Raw genomic sequence first — 16174 nt, 5'->3', positions numbered from 1 at the left:
TGAGTCAAATCTTTGATCATGTATCACTGATGGGTTTTGAACTCATGTTTTTAGATGTTTGGATATTTATCATCTTTATTGTGTTTTGACATGATATTTTGGATATATTATGTTGAAGGCTATGTTTCCTAGTTATTGGACTTCATATAGCATATGTTGATTAAGTTATTTTGAATTGGTAGATGAATATAGTATGAGATATATTCATTGAAATTATTTGAGAATTATATTTCCGCGTGTGTTATGCATAATTAATGAAACATGATGTTTTCAAATTGTGTTATGAATTGATCAGATGCATGTTTGTATGTGATGTTTTGGGTTTTCATCGCTATGGAAACAACATGTGACGCCCTTTTGTTTATGCATTATATTCTACTCTGTGAATATTTATAATATTTGGGGTTTAGAAAAGGGGTGTTACATTGAACAACTCAAAGAGATGGTCAGCCAATTCCATTTGTCCACCACACATGTCATACCCCACTACACCACCATTGACGCCTAAAAATGTTTCACCAAGTTGGCGACCTATTATAGAGCAGATGATAAGAGAACACTACAATTTTAAAAGGCACCCAACTCTTCCAAATTCTAGAGAGCCCGTGAAGCATGTCTCAAACCTATTCTTTGGTTGACCAACAAGGGAACCAAGATAATCATAGGCCTCTTTTAGCGAAAAATCCACCTATTGGGTTTGTTTCCAAATACATACATCCTCTTGACCAAACATTACCAATCCAGATAGGAGACCAAGTAACAACTTTAGAAGCTCCCCCTTCCAAACTAGGATACGGTGCCTGATAACACAAAAACGTATCGTATATTTAGCTTAATTTACATGCATTATTATCTTAATTTATTTTGATTTTATTATTTTATTTTGCATTATGCCGGTATTTCTATTTGTTTTCAGGAATTTATTTAATCGAAGCTTGCAAAATAAATAATCGGAAAAAGGAGCTAAAATGAAGAAGAATTGCTTAAAATGACAATTAAATGAGGAGTTGCAAATAGGAAGAAGAAAAAGGCTCAGAACACAAAACAAGCCCAACGCGCAAGAGTAAGTGTGCACGTGACGGAGGGCACACTGAAGTGCCTGCCGGTCTGCACCCCCCTTCATGCCGTTCGGCACCCCCCTTAATACTAGTGTGTGACGTTAGTCACACACCCAGGCCCAGAAGAGACGTTGTTTTCACTCTCCGCCATTTTCTCCTCCGAAAGAACAGCAACAGAGACGAAACAAACTCCAGCACAAGATTCTGAGGCAGCTCTATAGATACCCTTCAAGATTAATTGAGAGGGTTACGCATTTTTAACCTACTGCCGTCACTTAATTCTTCTGCTATTTTTCAAGTTCTGCTTTTGGTTTCCTACCCACTTCCTACAATAGATTTCCACACCGGAAATTCTATTGCGATTTAGTTTTCATTGTTAGCTTCAGATTTAGTTTTAGTTTAGCATCAGATTTATTTTCAAGAACTCAATTTCAGTACCGAATTCAAGAACCAGTGCTGCTCTGTTTCAAATTCAGTTTTGCTATATTAATTCAGGTTCATTTATTATCTTTTATTATTATTGTTTGTTTATGTTAGTTTACCAAATTATGTCCAGATTATTTTACACCTGCTATATATGTTCTGTTCTGTTTATTAAAACAATGTCCGGCTAAATTATTTTTATCGGTATGTAAGGTCACATAATCGAGGGAATCGAGTAACACTATCGACGTATTTTTATTAATGAAATTTATTTATCTGGTATTTATTTCTAATGCTTAATCCAACCGTTTTGTAACGAGAGTTAAAAACAATAGAAGTTAGGATCAATAAAAACGAGAGTTTGAGATTGTAACTGGACAGTAGGAATTAAACATTAACCTTAAATACAACGAGAGTGCTTTAAGGTTAATTAGACTTCATCGGTTTTCAAAAATCATATTAAACTTTATTTGATACAGCGAGAGCGCTCACTTAGGTTTAATAATGAGATCGTAATCAATAAACACGAGAATGTGAGAGGAAGGTTTTTAAACAAGTGATTTCTACAGGAAAAGTATTTTAAATTATGATTCACGTCGATAGTTTACTAGATCCCCGACGTCCGACCATTACATACCGGATATATTCCCGCTTATTTAATTCAATAATATTTCTTTTAATTCCCTGTCTGATCATAATCAATAAGATATTAGCCTTAGATTTACGTAGTAGTGATTAACTACCTTAGGTCGATTCTTAGTCCCTGTGGGTTCGATATCTTTTAAAACTACGTGATAGACTGTGCACTTGCAGTCTTAATCAGTGACATACCCCATTGTCGCGATCAAGTTTTTGCCGCCGTTGCCGGGGACTAATTTAGTCGATAATCGTAATTAACTGTTACGTTGTAGAGACTAAGGAAAACTCAATATTTCTAATTCCCTATGTGCATGCCAAGTACTCGCTCTCGAAGTGAGGACTTAGCGCTGCCAATTCCCGAACCAGAGCGTTCTATCACTATATCACGTTGATTACGACGTACTCGCACTCTTGTTCCTACTCCTATTTCTGAACCAGTTGAAGAATCAACCATGGGAGAATAGCCGCGTCCTCTCAAATCTTACGCTATTCCTTCGCAAGCTGAACAACACAATAACATTGGTGCACCTGCTATTGAGGCAAATAATTTCGAGCTAAAACCATCGTTGTTGTTAGCTGTACAACAAAATCAATTTTCTGGAAATGCGACGGAAGACCCTAATCTTCATTTGTCAGTGTTCTTGTAATATGCAGACACTGTAAAGGCGAATGATGTCAGTGCGGAAGCTATCCGACTGCGCCTTTTTCCTTTTTCACTGAGGGATATAGCTAGAGCTTGGCTCTAGTCTTTACCCGCCAATTCTGTCATGACCTGGAATGAACATAAGAAAGTCTTCCTAGCACGTTATTTTCCACCTAGTAAGACCTCCATGCTAAGAGCCCAGATCAATGGGTTTAGACAAAAAGACAACGAGTTTTTATTCGAAGCGTGGGAGAGATACAAAGACATGCTTAGACTCTGTCCACATAACGGATTAGAAGAATGGTTAATTATCCATACCTTCTACAATGGTCTCCTCTACAATACGAGACTTACAATTGACGCCGCCGCAGGTGGCACACTGATGGATAAAGCGTATGCTGATGCCTATGCACTTATCGAGAGTATGGCTCAGAATCATTATAATTGGGGAAGCGAGAGAGCTCAATCAGAGAAAACTTCTGGAGAGAAATCTTCAACGAAGAGTGGTATGTATGAGATAAGTAGCCTCAACCGCGTTAACGCCAAAGTCGATGCCCTAACTCAGAAGATCGAAAACCTCACTGTAGCACCGGTAGACGCCGTGGCTGCTGTTTCCCCAAATTGCGAAATATGCGGAATGTCTGGACATGCTGCCCCCGAGTGCCATCTTTTGGCAGGAGTTTCCCCTGAACCAGTAAACTATGCTCAAGGAAACCCCTACTCAAACACATATAACCCAGGATGGAAGAATCATCCTAAATTCTCGTACAAGAACAATAATGCATTGTACGCACCTGGTCAAGCACCCAGTGTACCACCTGGATATCAAAAGGCACCCTTCGATACTTCTAACGTCCCTAGGAAGTCTAACTTAGAATTAATGATGGAAAATTTCATAGCCACTCAAACTCAGACTAATAAGGACTTCATAAACCAGAACATGCACACTAATGAGCAAATCAAACAGTTAGCGACTAAAGTAGACGCGTTGGCCACTCACAACAAGATGCTTGAGACACAAATCTCTCAAGTGGCACAACAACAAGCACCTATTGTTGCACCTGCTGGGACATTTCCAGGACAACCACAACCAAACCCAAAAGGACATGCTCATGCTATTATTCTACGAAGTGGTAGAGAAATGCACGAACCGACTGACCCTAGACTTAAAAACCCTGCTATTTTCCAAAGCCCAAGTAAGACAACTGAGGAGGAAAGTAGACCCAAGGATAAACCAAGTAACCCGAAAGAGAAAGAGGACAAAGAAGGCGAGACGGAGGAAAAAGAAGTGCCATACATACCTCCGCCACATTATAAACCACCTATCCCGTACCCTCAAAGACTCGAGAAGTCTAAAAACATAGGGAAGTTTAAGAAATTTGTCGAACTTCTTAAACAATTAAATATTACAATTCCGTTTACGGAAGCCATTACCCAAATGCCCTCATATGCTAAGTTCCTAAAAGAAATCCTATTGAATAAGAAGAAATTAGAAGACAACGAGACCGTAACACTCACTGCCGAATGTAGTGCCATAATTCAAAATAAAATGCCATCTAAGCTGAAAGACCCAGGAAGTTTCTCCATACCTAGCAATATAGGAAAATTTGTCATAGACAAAGCTCTATGCGACTTAAGAGCTAGTATTAGCCTAATGCCTTTGTCTATTTGTGAGAAACTAAACATGGGAGACCTAAGACCAACAAAGATGTTAGTACAACTTATAGACCGATCTGTCAAGTATCCTGTAGGTGTTCTTGAAAACTTACCCGTCCGCATCGGACAATTCTACATCCCTACGAATTTCATAATTATGGACATAAAGGAAGACGTCAATATTCCTATAATCCTAGGAAGACCTTTTCTAGCTACCGCTGGAGCCATTATAGACGTAAAGAAAGGCAAGTTGACATTCGAAGTAGGTGAGGAGAAGGTCGAGTTTATCTTAACACAATTCCTTCAAGCCCCAACTATAGAAGACACATGTTACCTGGTGGATGTTATTGATGAATGTGTAAGAGAGATATGATTATCAGAAGAATCTTACTCTGAAGTTATAAAGATTCCGATGCCCCTGATTTTCGAAGATGACAATTGGCGTCCGAAATATTGAGACGATAGTTTAAGCGAATGCTTAGCTTTAACACCCAACCCTATTCCTTGCCCAAAGAAACCAGCCTTGGACCTTAAGCCATTACCCAAGACTCTTAGGTATGAATACCTAGACGATGAGCTCAAAAGACCAGTAATAGTCAACGCAGAGCTAGGAGCCACAGAGACCGAGAAGCTATTACAAGTGTTAAGGAAGTATCCATCTGCGTTAGGATATAACATTGCTGATCTGAAAGGAATAAGTCCTTCCATATGTATGCATCGTATCATGCTGGAAGAAGATTGCAAAACCTCTAGGGAACATCAAAGAAGGATTAACCCTATCCTGAGCACAGTAGTTAAAGATGAAGTTACCAAACTTCTGAATGCAGGAATTATATATCCAATCTCTGATAGTCAGTGGGTAAGTCTGGTCCATTGTGTACCAAAGAAGGGAGGTATAACAGTTACCGTAAATAAGTCAGGAGAATCTATAGCAGAAAGAAAGGTGACTGGAGCAAGGATGTGTATTGACTATCGCAAACTAAACAAAGCCACAAGGAAAGACCATTTCCCTCTTCCCTTTATTGACCAAATGCTCGAACATTTAGCAAAACATTCCTATTACTGCTACCTGGATGGTTACTCAGGATTCTTTCAAATCCCAATTCACCCTGATGACCAAGAGAAAACAACCTTCACGTGTCCTTATGGAACATTCGCTTATAGACGGATGTCGTTCGGATTATGCAACGCCCCTGCGACATTTCAGAGATGCATGATGTCAATTTTCGCTGATTACATAGACAACATCATGGAAGTCCTTATGGATGACTTCTCTGTGTGTGGGGAGGATTTCGAAGGATGTCTCTCTAATCTAGAAAAATTATTGGACAGATGTGTACAAGTTAACCTCGTCTTAAATTGGGAAAAGTGTCACTTTATGGTTAAACAAGGGAGTGTACTTGGACATGTAGTCTCCGAAAGAGGAATCGAAGTCGATAAAGCAAAGATCGAAGTAATAGAAAATCTTCAACCCCCAAAAACAGTTAGAGAAATACAGAGCTTCTTAGGACACGCAGGTTTCTACCGCAGATTTATAAAGGACTTTTCTAAGATCTCTAAACCTTTGACCAGCCTCTTAATGGAAGACATTGAGTTTAACTTCAACGATGAATATTTAGAAGCCTTTGAAGTACTAAAGATAACCCTTATATCCATACCCATAATGCAACCACCCGACTGGAAATTACCATTTGAAATTATGTGTGATGCAAGCGACTATGCTGTAGGAGCAGCCTTAGGCCAAAGGAAAGATAAGAAACTCCACGCAATATATTATGCAAGTAGGACCTTAGACCATACGCAAATGAATTACGCAACAACCGAAAAGGAACTCTTGGCCGTGGTCTTCGCGTTGATAAGTTTCGTTCCTATCTGATAGGAGCAAAGATAATAGTTTACACCGACCATGCAGCCATTAGGTATCTACTAGCTAAACAAGATGCAAAACCTAGACTATTAAGGTGGATCCTACTGCTACAAGAATTTGATTTGGAAATCAAAGATAAAAAGGGAACCGAAAACGTTGTAGCCGATCATTTATCTAGGATGGAAGGTATTAAAACAGAAGAAACACCAATCAACGATGACTTCCCTTATGAACACTTAATAGCACATCTAGAATCCGAAAGTGACACATTGGAACAACCTAAAGCGTATACCGTTAAGGCACTTAGCACCGGAACCACACTGCCATGGTATGCTGATTTCGTCAACTACTTAGCAGCGAGAGTGCTTCCGCCTGACATGACCTATCAACAAAAGAAGAAGTTCTTCCATGAACTTAAACATTATTATTGGAATGAACCCTTGCTATTTAAGAGAGACGTTGATGGGATGTTCCGCCAATGTGTTCCAGAAGAAGATATAGAAAGCATAATACATCATTGCCATGATGCCCCCTATGGTAGGCATGCAAGCACGTCAAAGACATGCGCTAAGATTCTGCAAGCCGGTCTCTTTTGGCCCAACCTGTGGAAGGATGTCCACATCACTATTAGAAATTACGACCAATGTCAGCGCACTGGAAACATATCTAGGCGAGATGAAATGCTGCAAAAGGGCATTTTAGAAGAAGAAATCTTTGATGTGTGGGGAATAAATTTTATGGGACCTTTCCCATCTTCCTTTAGTAATAACTACATACTTGTCGCAATCGATTACGTATCTAAATGGATAGAAGTTGTAGCCTCACCCACAAACGATGCGCAAGTAGTGATTAAGTTGTTCAAGAATATAATCATTCCGAGGTTTGGTGTACCAAGATTAGTCATTAGCGACGGAGGATCCCACTTCATATCTAGAATTTTCGAGAAACTCTTAGTAAAGTATGGAGTCCGACACCGTGTAGCAACACCTTACCACCCACAAACGAGTGGACAAGTCGAAGTCTCGAATAGACAAATCAAGTAAATACTTGAAAGGACTGTTGCCACATCTAGGAAGGATTGGTCAACTAAGTTACACCAAGCACTGTGGGTGTATAGAACCGCCTACAATACACCAATAGGAACCACGCCCTTCAAATTAGTATACAATAAATCTTGTCATTTACCGATAGAACTAGAGCATAAAGCCTACTGGGCAATAAAAACCTTAAACCTAAGTTACACCGCCGTAGGCGAAAGGAGGCTATTAGATATTAACGAGTTGGAAGAAATTAGATTGGATGCTTACGAGAATGCTAGGATTTACAAAGAAAGAACAAAGAAGTGGCACGATAAAGGCATCTCAAGGAAGGAATTCAATGAAGGAGATGTGGTGCTACTATTTAATTCTCGACTTAAGCTCTTTCCAGGAAAGCTTAGTTCAAGATGGTCTGGTCCATTCGAAGTTACCAAAGTATATCCGAGTGGCGCTGTCGAAATTAAAGGAAAATCGAGCGATAGCTTCGTTGTAAACGGGCAGCGATTAAAACATTACCATATTGTTGAAAACAAATACTACACTGATAGTCTTAAGCTCGTAGAGTTAATCGTCGAGTCGAAAAACTAACCATCGATTCGTCGAGCTTGCGACGTTAAACAAAGAGCTTTCGTGGGAGACAACCCACCTTTTAACTTTAATTTTCTTTTAAATTATTATAATTTTAAATGTTTTATTAAAATTTATCTTCTTTTCTTTCTGCACTCTATTTTCAAAATACTAACTCTTTTTGTTTTAAATCATACTAACTTAAAACTTTTCTTTCTGATTTTAAAAACTTCCAGGGTACTAACCACTTTTCTAACTTTAGAGATGGATTTCACTGATGACATGGTAGTTACTTTTGGGAGTGAGGATCAGCAGAGACGATATGAGATTTTGGCACAGCGTGAGATGGGTCTCACCGCTTTCTCGCATGATGCAACTCTGACAGTTCTAGGTATCCGGGAAAGTGTGCACTTTATGCTTCATCAGATTGGATGGGAGGATCTCCTTACCACCCGTACACCCACTTTCCGCAACCTGACCTTAGAGTTTCTGAGTTCCCTTCGATATGAGGCTAGACTTGGATTAGGATTCAACAGAGGAAGAGTTTCATTCAGATTGTTTGGATTCACCTTCCGCTTCACCACCCGTCAGTTGGCCGAGTTACTAGGATTTCCTAAAGGCATGGATGCCTTAATGGAAGTCGATGATGAGTACTTCCCTGATAACATAGTTGACTACTTCTGGAATACAATATCTGGTAGAAACCAGAATTATCTACGAATCTCTTCAGAAATCCACAATCCCGCCATTAGGTATTTCCACATGATACTAGCTTTCACACTTTTTGGAAAACCTTTGTGCGACACCTTGGTGACTAAGGATGAGCTAGGCATTATGATGTGTGTTTTCCAAGCCAGACCAGTTATGGGAGTTTAATTTATGCTTGCTAGGATGGCCACTTTGGCCAAAGATTGTTGAAAGTATTTGTGGGTAAATATTTTCGGTAATATATTGTATCCACAGGGATTGGTTAATGTCACTGCCGTTCTATAGTTATTTATTTTGAGTGAGCAAAAGTAATTGGATTTGTTTTATGATTATAATACTATCAAATTTAAACAATAATTTAAATGTAAATAATGAACGTTTGTTAACGATTAAGGAAATATGTTGAGCTTTAGGGTTCATCAACCTATTCCTATACAATTTATCAATTAATTCACAATTGAACAATCTTTTGAATTACTATCTTCACTTATCCTCAAATATGATTCCATGTCTGCAAATCAAATTAGATAGACTTTTACTGGTATGAGATTCGATCTCTCCAAATATCAATATCGATAATAGTAATAAGGAACGATAATTATGAAAACTCAATCACAATTCCATCTCTGCAAATTGAGGTTGAATCAATATAGTAACCTAGGGCAAAAGTTAGAATCTTTTCTTTCGATCAAAGACTCCACAATAATTTAAGATAAAAGGAAAGTTTCTTATTGATAATAAATTCAAACAATTGTTCATAGGAAAGAATCAATGGTATTGTATATTCATAGGTTAATTACTACCTCAAACTCAACAAGAGGAATTTAGCTCTCCATAGGAATGGAGAACACACAAGAATTAATAGAGGGATTCATCTTCATCAACAGAATGTCTTCGATTAGTAAAGATTTGGCCTTCAATTGTTGTTCTTGACTGCAAACTCAGAATGCTCTCCTAATTTCGCTCATAAAAGATCTCCTTTCACTTGGAAGCTAGGGCTTTTATTTATAAGTTTTGGGCTTTTAACGCCGCGGCCGCGGCGCGGCAACGGATGTGTGCGGCGCGATCAAAAACAGAGACTTTGGCGCGGCGCCGGCTAGAACTCCCCGGCGCGCCCTTGTCAATTTTTGCCTTTTTGCTTTGCCTTTGAGACTTCCAGCTTTCTTTCCTCTTCATGTTTTCCTAAAGCTTCATTTCAGCTCTAAACCTGCATCAATAATACCCACAAGTGATTCGATTTGCTTTACACATGAACTAAACCTTTTCAGATCAATTCTCATTAAAAACCTATGGATCTATCACAATTTGCATTAGTTTAGACCAGAAATTACTTATATTAACATATGAATTTACCATTAATTCACTCCTAACAAACTCTCCCCAACTTAGAGCTTTGTTTGTCCCTAAACAAAATTACTTACCTCCAACAAATCATACCAACGACCATGCAACAAATTTTTCAAAAAGGTTTCTTTCAAGTGGTTCAATTCAGTAACCAAGTCAAATACTCCTCCTCTTCCTGCAAACTCAGAACATACACACGAAACAAATTTTGAAAGCAAATTACCTCCAGAAGTTCAAGACACTACACAATTATAATTGAATCAGCACTAATCACTCTCATCAAAAAGTATGATGAATAAAAGAGGGGTTAAACACTCATCCAAACAATTAAATCAACAAGAATCCATATCATACGTTCACCAAATTGTTAGCATCAAGTCCTGTGGAATCTGAGAATCAGAAGGTCTTTCTCGGGTTGTAATGCGGTTTAGATTCAAAGAAAAGAAGATAATCAAGGGTTGTTCCTAATCTAGGGAAGCATCCAAATCATAACTCATTCCTCCTTCTCTATAACTTTCGCTTTCTCACCCGATCATCTTTTCTCATTCGTAGCTCGGTTTTTCTTTTTCACTCTTTTTTTTCAACAGCCGTTATATTCAAACGTTGTTCTTTTTTTTTTCATATACAAATAAGTTTTTTTTTTCGAGCTACGAATTTCTTTTGTCCTTCACCGCTTACCTCTTGTACTTACTTTTCTTTGGATTGTGATTCTCCCCAACTTGGAGATCAACCTGTACTTAGATTATGTGAATGCTCCCCTACTTTCTAAGAAAGGTCAAAGAGAAAAACACATCACCCAATTTTATGGTTGATGGTTCGAAACAAAACTTTTTATTGAGATCAAAACTCACCAGGTATTTTCCTTGGTGCATATTATGATGCTTATCTTGACCTCAGGCTCAAAGAATGGTTAGCAAAGGATCACACTCTCACAGAAGAAAATAAGTTTTATGTTGGAATAGGCTTAAAGAAACTCTCAGATTCAAACAAGTGCCTAAATCACTTTCACAGATTTCCACAAACGATGCGACAAACGGTTTAGCATGATACAAACAAGTCAAAACAATTGATGGTCTCCTGCATATAGTAAACAATGGAAGGCTTTCCTCACAATGGTTAAGGCTAAACCGATCCAATAAAATAGTGTACCATAAAGAACTTCTGTTAAGTATTTACTAACAACCTAAATTTCATGCACACATTAGGAGTTTGAGTTCAAAAATCCATACCTGCTTTGTCACTTTATTGAAAAAGTAAGTGAACTAAAAAATTTTCAAAAAAAATTCACTTCACTCACTACCACTTTCACGCATGTTGCTCCGTTGTTGGTGCTTTGCTTGAGATTCTCACTCTGTTGTGGGACTACTCACTCTAAATCGAAATGGATAGAAAAGAAACAAACTAATTGCAATGCTTAACATAAACTTTAAAGAAATAAACAAGTCATAGTGACCCTAAGGTTCACCAGAGTACAGGTCAGATAAAAACAAATAAAACAGCAGTAGTAATATCATCTCATCAGTTACCAGAAATAAACTATTTTCACTTCTCTCTCACATCACCTCACACAAACATCGAATCAATATCGACATCAATGTCTTCATCCTCTTGCTCTGGGTTATTATTCCCAGCGCCACCTGCACCTGCATCACCTGCACCTGCATCCCCCCCAACAGGAAAAGGGTTGGTCTCCGGCCAACCACAATATGTGAAATAGCTTTCCCGGGTTGGGAAAGTTCTCTCCTTAGGGGCAGCAGAAAGGTTCCTGTACTGCTGTTGCATAGCATCATGCAAGAAGATCTAGGACCTCTTGTTCGCCTCAAACATGGCTGAATAGTAGTGATGAGCCACTAGAGGATCAAAAGGGGCTGCACTACTATTAGGTGGTGCTGCAGAGACAGAAGGTCCAGCTTGAGAAGTGGCCGCTGATTGATCCCTATAATATGGCTTTGCACAAAACCTGTCAATAAAAACATCATCAATAAAAGTGTTAATCACATGGTGCCCCTGTCCCGAAATTTCTACCCCTGCCTCTTTGCATAATCCCATAATTAGACCGGGTAGGGGTAGCACACATTTGGCATTGATGCCATGTTGTGTGTCACTCAATGCTGCTCGGCGCAGTCCATTCGAGAGAATGAAGGCAACATCAACAGTATTCTCGGTCATGATGGCGGTTATCAAAAATGCCACATCGAGTGGAACCGTGGTAACATGTGTCCTTGGCCTGATGTTGTACAGGATCACAAATAAAATGCCCCTTGCATGGATGCTCAGATCCTTCCTGTTATAGTGAGTTGGATTTCCTTGCCAGCTAAGTTCTGGTCCTCTCCCTGGAATACAAATTGTTTCAGACATCAGCTCCACAAGATTTGCGCAGTTAGTTACATTTTGCCTGTAGAAACACCTCTCATTCTCCGTCAATTGGAGGGGTTCTCCTAAAAAGTCACTGATTGAAGCTCTATCAAATTCCACAGTTTTTCCTCTTACATAGGATTGATATGTGTAGGCTACTGATTCATCGGTGGTTTTGATAGCGTTTGCATAGAATTCCTTTACTATGTCATAGTCAATGACGGTGTGTGGTTCAAACACACGTTGCCAGTTCCTATTCTCAAGATAATCCCACATAGTAGCATAAGGACCTCCTCCTTGTCCTAAGGGAACAACCACTTTCTCAGTTAAAATGGTTCGGGAACCCAGATTCTTGAACCTGTCTGCTTGGGCCCGACCTAGAAATCGATCAGATTGGTTTGCCGTAGCACGTGTTCCTTTAGGACCAGAACTTGTTGACTTTGTGCGTACTCTCTTGGCAGGATTCATCTGCAATTATCACAACAAATGACAGAGCAATAGATAGGGTCAGAAAAACAAAACAACTTTTCTCAAATTTTTTTCCAGCTGCGGCGCTTCTGAAAGAGTTTCCCTGCAATGGGTTCTTCTCTGAAGCCCTAACACCCTTAATCAGACCATGGAAAAACAATTGAACGTACAGATCAATGTCATCTACCCTAGGGTTTGCACAAATGTCATTAGGTTCCTAATACCTAAGATTTAGGGTTACCTTCGAGAAAAAAATGGTTAGAACACAAGAGTAGAGAACGAAGAACATACCTTGCTGTAGATTGAGTAATGATGAGTGAGAATGAACAAGATTAGTGGGTGATACTGCAGATTCGAGATATTTCGCTCTGAGGATTTGGAAGTTTCAAAAAAACAGAATGAGGGGGAAGTGAGCAGTTTCAAATTAAAATCTATTTTTTTCACACTACCGTGGCGTGCAAGGTTACTCCCGCGACGCGCAAAAGTCTCTGTTTGGCGTCGCGGCGCCCACTTAAGGTTCGCGGCGCGGTGTAAAAAATATTTTTTTTTACTCTTTTCTGCTAGCACTTCCCCACTTCAATATTTTATACTCTTCCTTTCTCTCATTGCACTGATTTAATGATATATATATATATATATATATATATATATATATAAAACTAACAGAAAAATAAAAGAACTTACTCTGTTGGGTTGCCTCCCAATAAGCGCTTCGTTTAACGTCGCATGGCTCGACGGTCGAACTCCTTTAACTAGGTGTTCAAAAGTGAGATTGTGCACACTTCTCTATCAAACTCTCCCCCAAGGTAGTTCTTTAACCGTTCTCCATTAACAGAAAAATAAAAGAACTTACTCTGTTGGGTTGCCTCCCAATAAGCGCTTCGTTTAACGTCGCATGGCTCGACGGTCGAACTCCTTTAACTAGGTGTTCAAAAGTGAGATTGTGCACACTTCTCTATCAAACTCTCCCCCAAGGTAGTTCTTTAACCGTTCTCCATTAACGGTCCAACTTTCTTTAGTCTTACTATCCTCGATAGTAATGGCACCGTATGGTTTAACTTCCTTAATTATGAACGGTCCTGACCACTTAGACTTCAATTTTCCTGGGAAGAGCCTGAGCCTAGAATTGAATAGTAACACAAGGTCGCCCACCTTGAACTCTTTTTTCTTGATTCTCTTATCATGGTACCTTTTCATATTTTCCTTATACATTTTATTAGACTCATATGCTAGGTACCTGAATTCCTCAAGCTCATGGAGTTGATTATTCCTCTTATACGCCAAACTATCATCTCTATTGAAGAAACGTAAGGCCCATAGTGCTTTGTGCTCCACCTCTACCGGTAAATGAAATGCCTTACCATAAACCATTTGAAAAGGCGATGCACCAGTCGGTGCTTTGTATGTTGTCCTATATGCCCACAAGGCATCATCAATCCTTACCGACCAGTCTTTACGGGATTCTGACACAGTCTTCTCGAGAATATTCTTGATTGCTCTATTTGAAATTTCTGCTTATGATCACTCTAGGCATGCCAAAACGTGTGAATATGTTACGGTTTAAAAATTTTAGCACCATTCTGGCATGCGCTTTTGGTGTAGCGATGGCTTCTACCCACTTAGAGACATAATCCACTGCAACTAGAATGTATTCATTAGCAAAAGAGGGAAGAAATGGCCCCAAAAAATCGATGCCCCAACAATCAAAAACTTCTACTGCAATAATGGTTTGAAGTGGCATCTCATCTCGTTTACTTATCCCACCAACTCTTTGACATTTGTCACAATTCTTTGCATGGTGATGGGCGTCTTTGAAAATAGTTGGCCAGAAAAATCCGGATTGGAGGACTTTTGTTGCCGTCCTCCATCCATTAAAATGTCCACCACTCGGTGAATTATGACAATGCCACAAGATTTGTTGGGCTTCTTCTTCAGTAACACATCTTCTTAGAATTCCATCCTTACCTATTTGGAACAAGTATGGGTCGTCCCACACATAGTATTTTGCATCGGCTAACAACTCTTTCTTCTTGTTCCAGTCAAAATCCTCCGGTATCATACCGGTTGCTTTATGATTAGCCAAATCGGCGAACCATGATCTTGTTTGTATTTCAAATAGTTGTTCATCCGGAAATGTCTCATTTATTTCAGCTTCTTGGTTGGTGACATTTACATTGACCAAACGGGATAAATGATCTTCTACCACATTTTCTGAACCTTTTTTGTCCCGGATTTCTATGTCAAACTCTTGTAAAAGAAGGACCCAACGAATGAGTCTTTGCTTCGAATCCGGTTTGGTGAGCAGATATTTAATGGCCGCATGGTCTGTGTAAATCACCACCTTTGACCCAATGAGATAGGATCTAAATTTTTCAAGGGCATACACTATAGCTAAAAACTCTTTTTCTGTGGTAGCATAATTGACTTGAGCATCGTTTAGCACCTTGCTTGCATAGTGTATGACATGAAAATTTTTTCCTTTCCTCTGGCCTAATACCGCACCTATGGCATAGTCGCTAGCATCACACATGAGTTCAAAATGGTTTTTCCAATCGGGTGCTACAATCACAGGTGCGGTGGCTAGCCGTTATTTTAGGTCATTGAAAGCTTGAACACAAGATTCATCAAAATTAAAATGCGTACCTTGGTTGAGTAAATTACTCAAGGGCTTGGTGATCTTTGAAAAATCTTTAACAAACCTTCTGTAGAATCCTGCATGACCTAAGAAGCTTCGTACTCCTTTGACATTTATTGGAGGTGGAAGCTTTGAAATTACCTCCACCTTGGCTTGGTCTACTTCAAGTCCTCGTGAAGATAATTTGTGTCCGAGTACAATTCCTTCCGTTACCATAAAATGGAACTTCTCCCAATTTAGGATCAAATTGGTCTCAATACACCTTTCAAGTGCCACATCCAGATTATTCAAGCATGCATCAAAAGTCTTTCCGAATACCGAAAAGTCATCCACGAATACTTCAATACTTTTTTCAATAAGGTCGGAGAATATGGCTTGCATACACCTTTGAAAAGTTGCTGGGGCATTACATAATCCAAATGGCATCCTCCTATATGCGAAAATTCCAAATGGACATGTAAATGTTGTTTTCTCATGATCTTCTGGGTTTACCACGATCTGATTGTATCCGGAATATCCATCTAGAAAGCAATAGTAATTCTGCCCCGATAACCTCTCAAGCATTTGATCCATGAATGGTAGTGGAAAATGGTCTTTTCTCGTAGCTTTGTTGAGTCTCCGGTAATCTATGCACATTCGCCACCCGGTCACAGTTCTAGTTGGTATGAGTTCATTTTTTTCATTACGAATTACCTTCATGCCTCCCTTCTTCGGAACAACTTGTACCGGACTTACCCATGCACTATCAGAAATTAGGTAAATCATTTCTGCTTC

General features: G+C 39.2%; 1 protein-coding gene and 1 non-coding gene across 2 annotated transcripts; one reads left to right on the top strand and one right to left on the bottom strand.

Moving 5' to 3' along the window:
* Positions 1-2950: 2950 nt before the first annotated feature.
* On the bottom strand, positions 2951-3057 carry LOC131608424 (small nucleolar RNA R71). Its single transcript, XR_009285686.1, has one exon. It is a non-coding gene; the product is annotated as a small nucleolar RNA R71 (small nucleolar RNA).
* LOC131604340 (uncharacterized) lies at positions 2951-4792 on the top strand. The gene has a single exon (XM_058876785.1). The coding sequence runs from the start codon at positions 2951-2953 to the stop codon at positions 4790-4792; it is 1842 nt and encodes a 613-aa protein (XP_058732768.1).
* Positions 4793-16174: the final 11382 nt, after the last annotated feature.

This window comes from Vicia villosa, linkage group LG5 (assembly GCF_029867415.1).
Source record: "Vicia villosa cultivar HV-30 ecotype Madison, WI linkage group LG5, Vvil1.0, whole genome shotgun sequence".
Lineage (NCBI taxonomy): Eukaryota > Viridiplantae > Streptophyta > Magnoliopsida > Fabales > Fabaceae > Vicia > Vicia villosa.
This window is presented reverse-complemented; position numbering and strand designations above follow the sequence as displayed.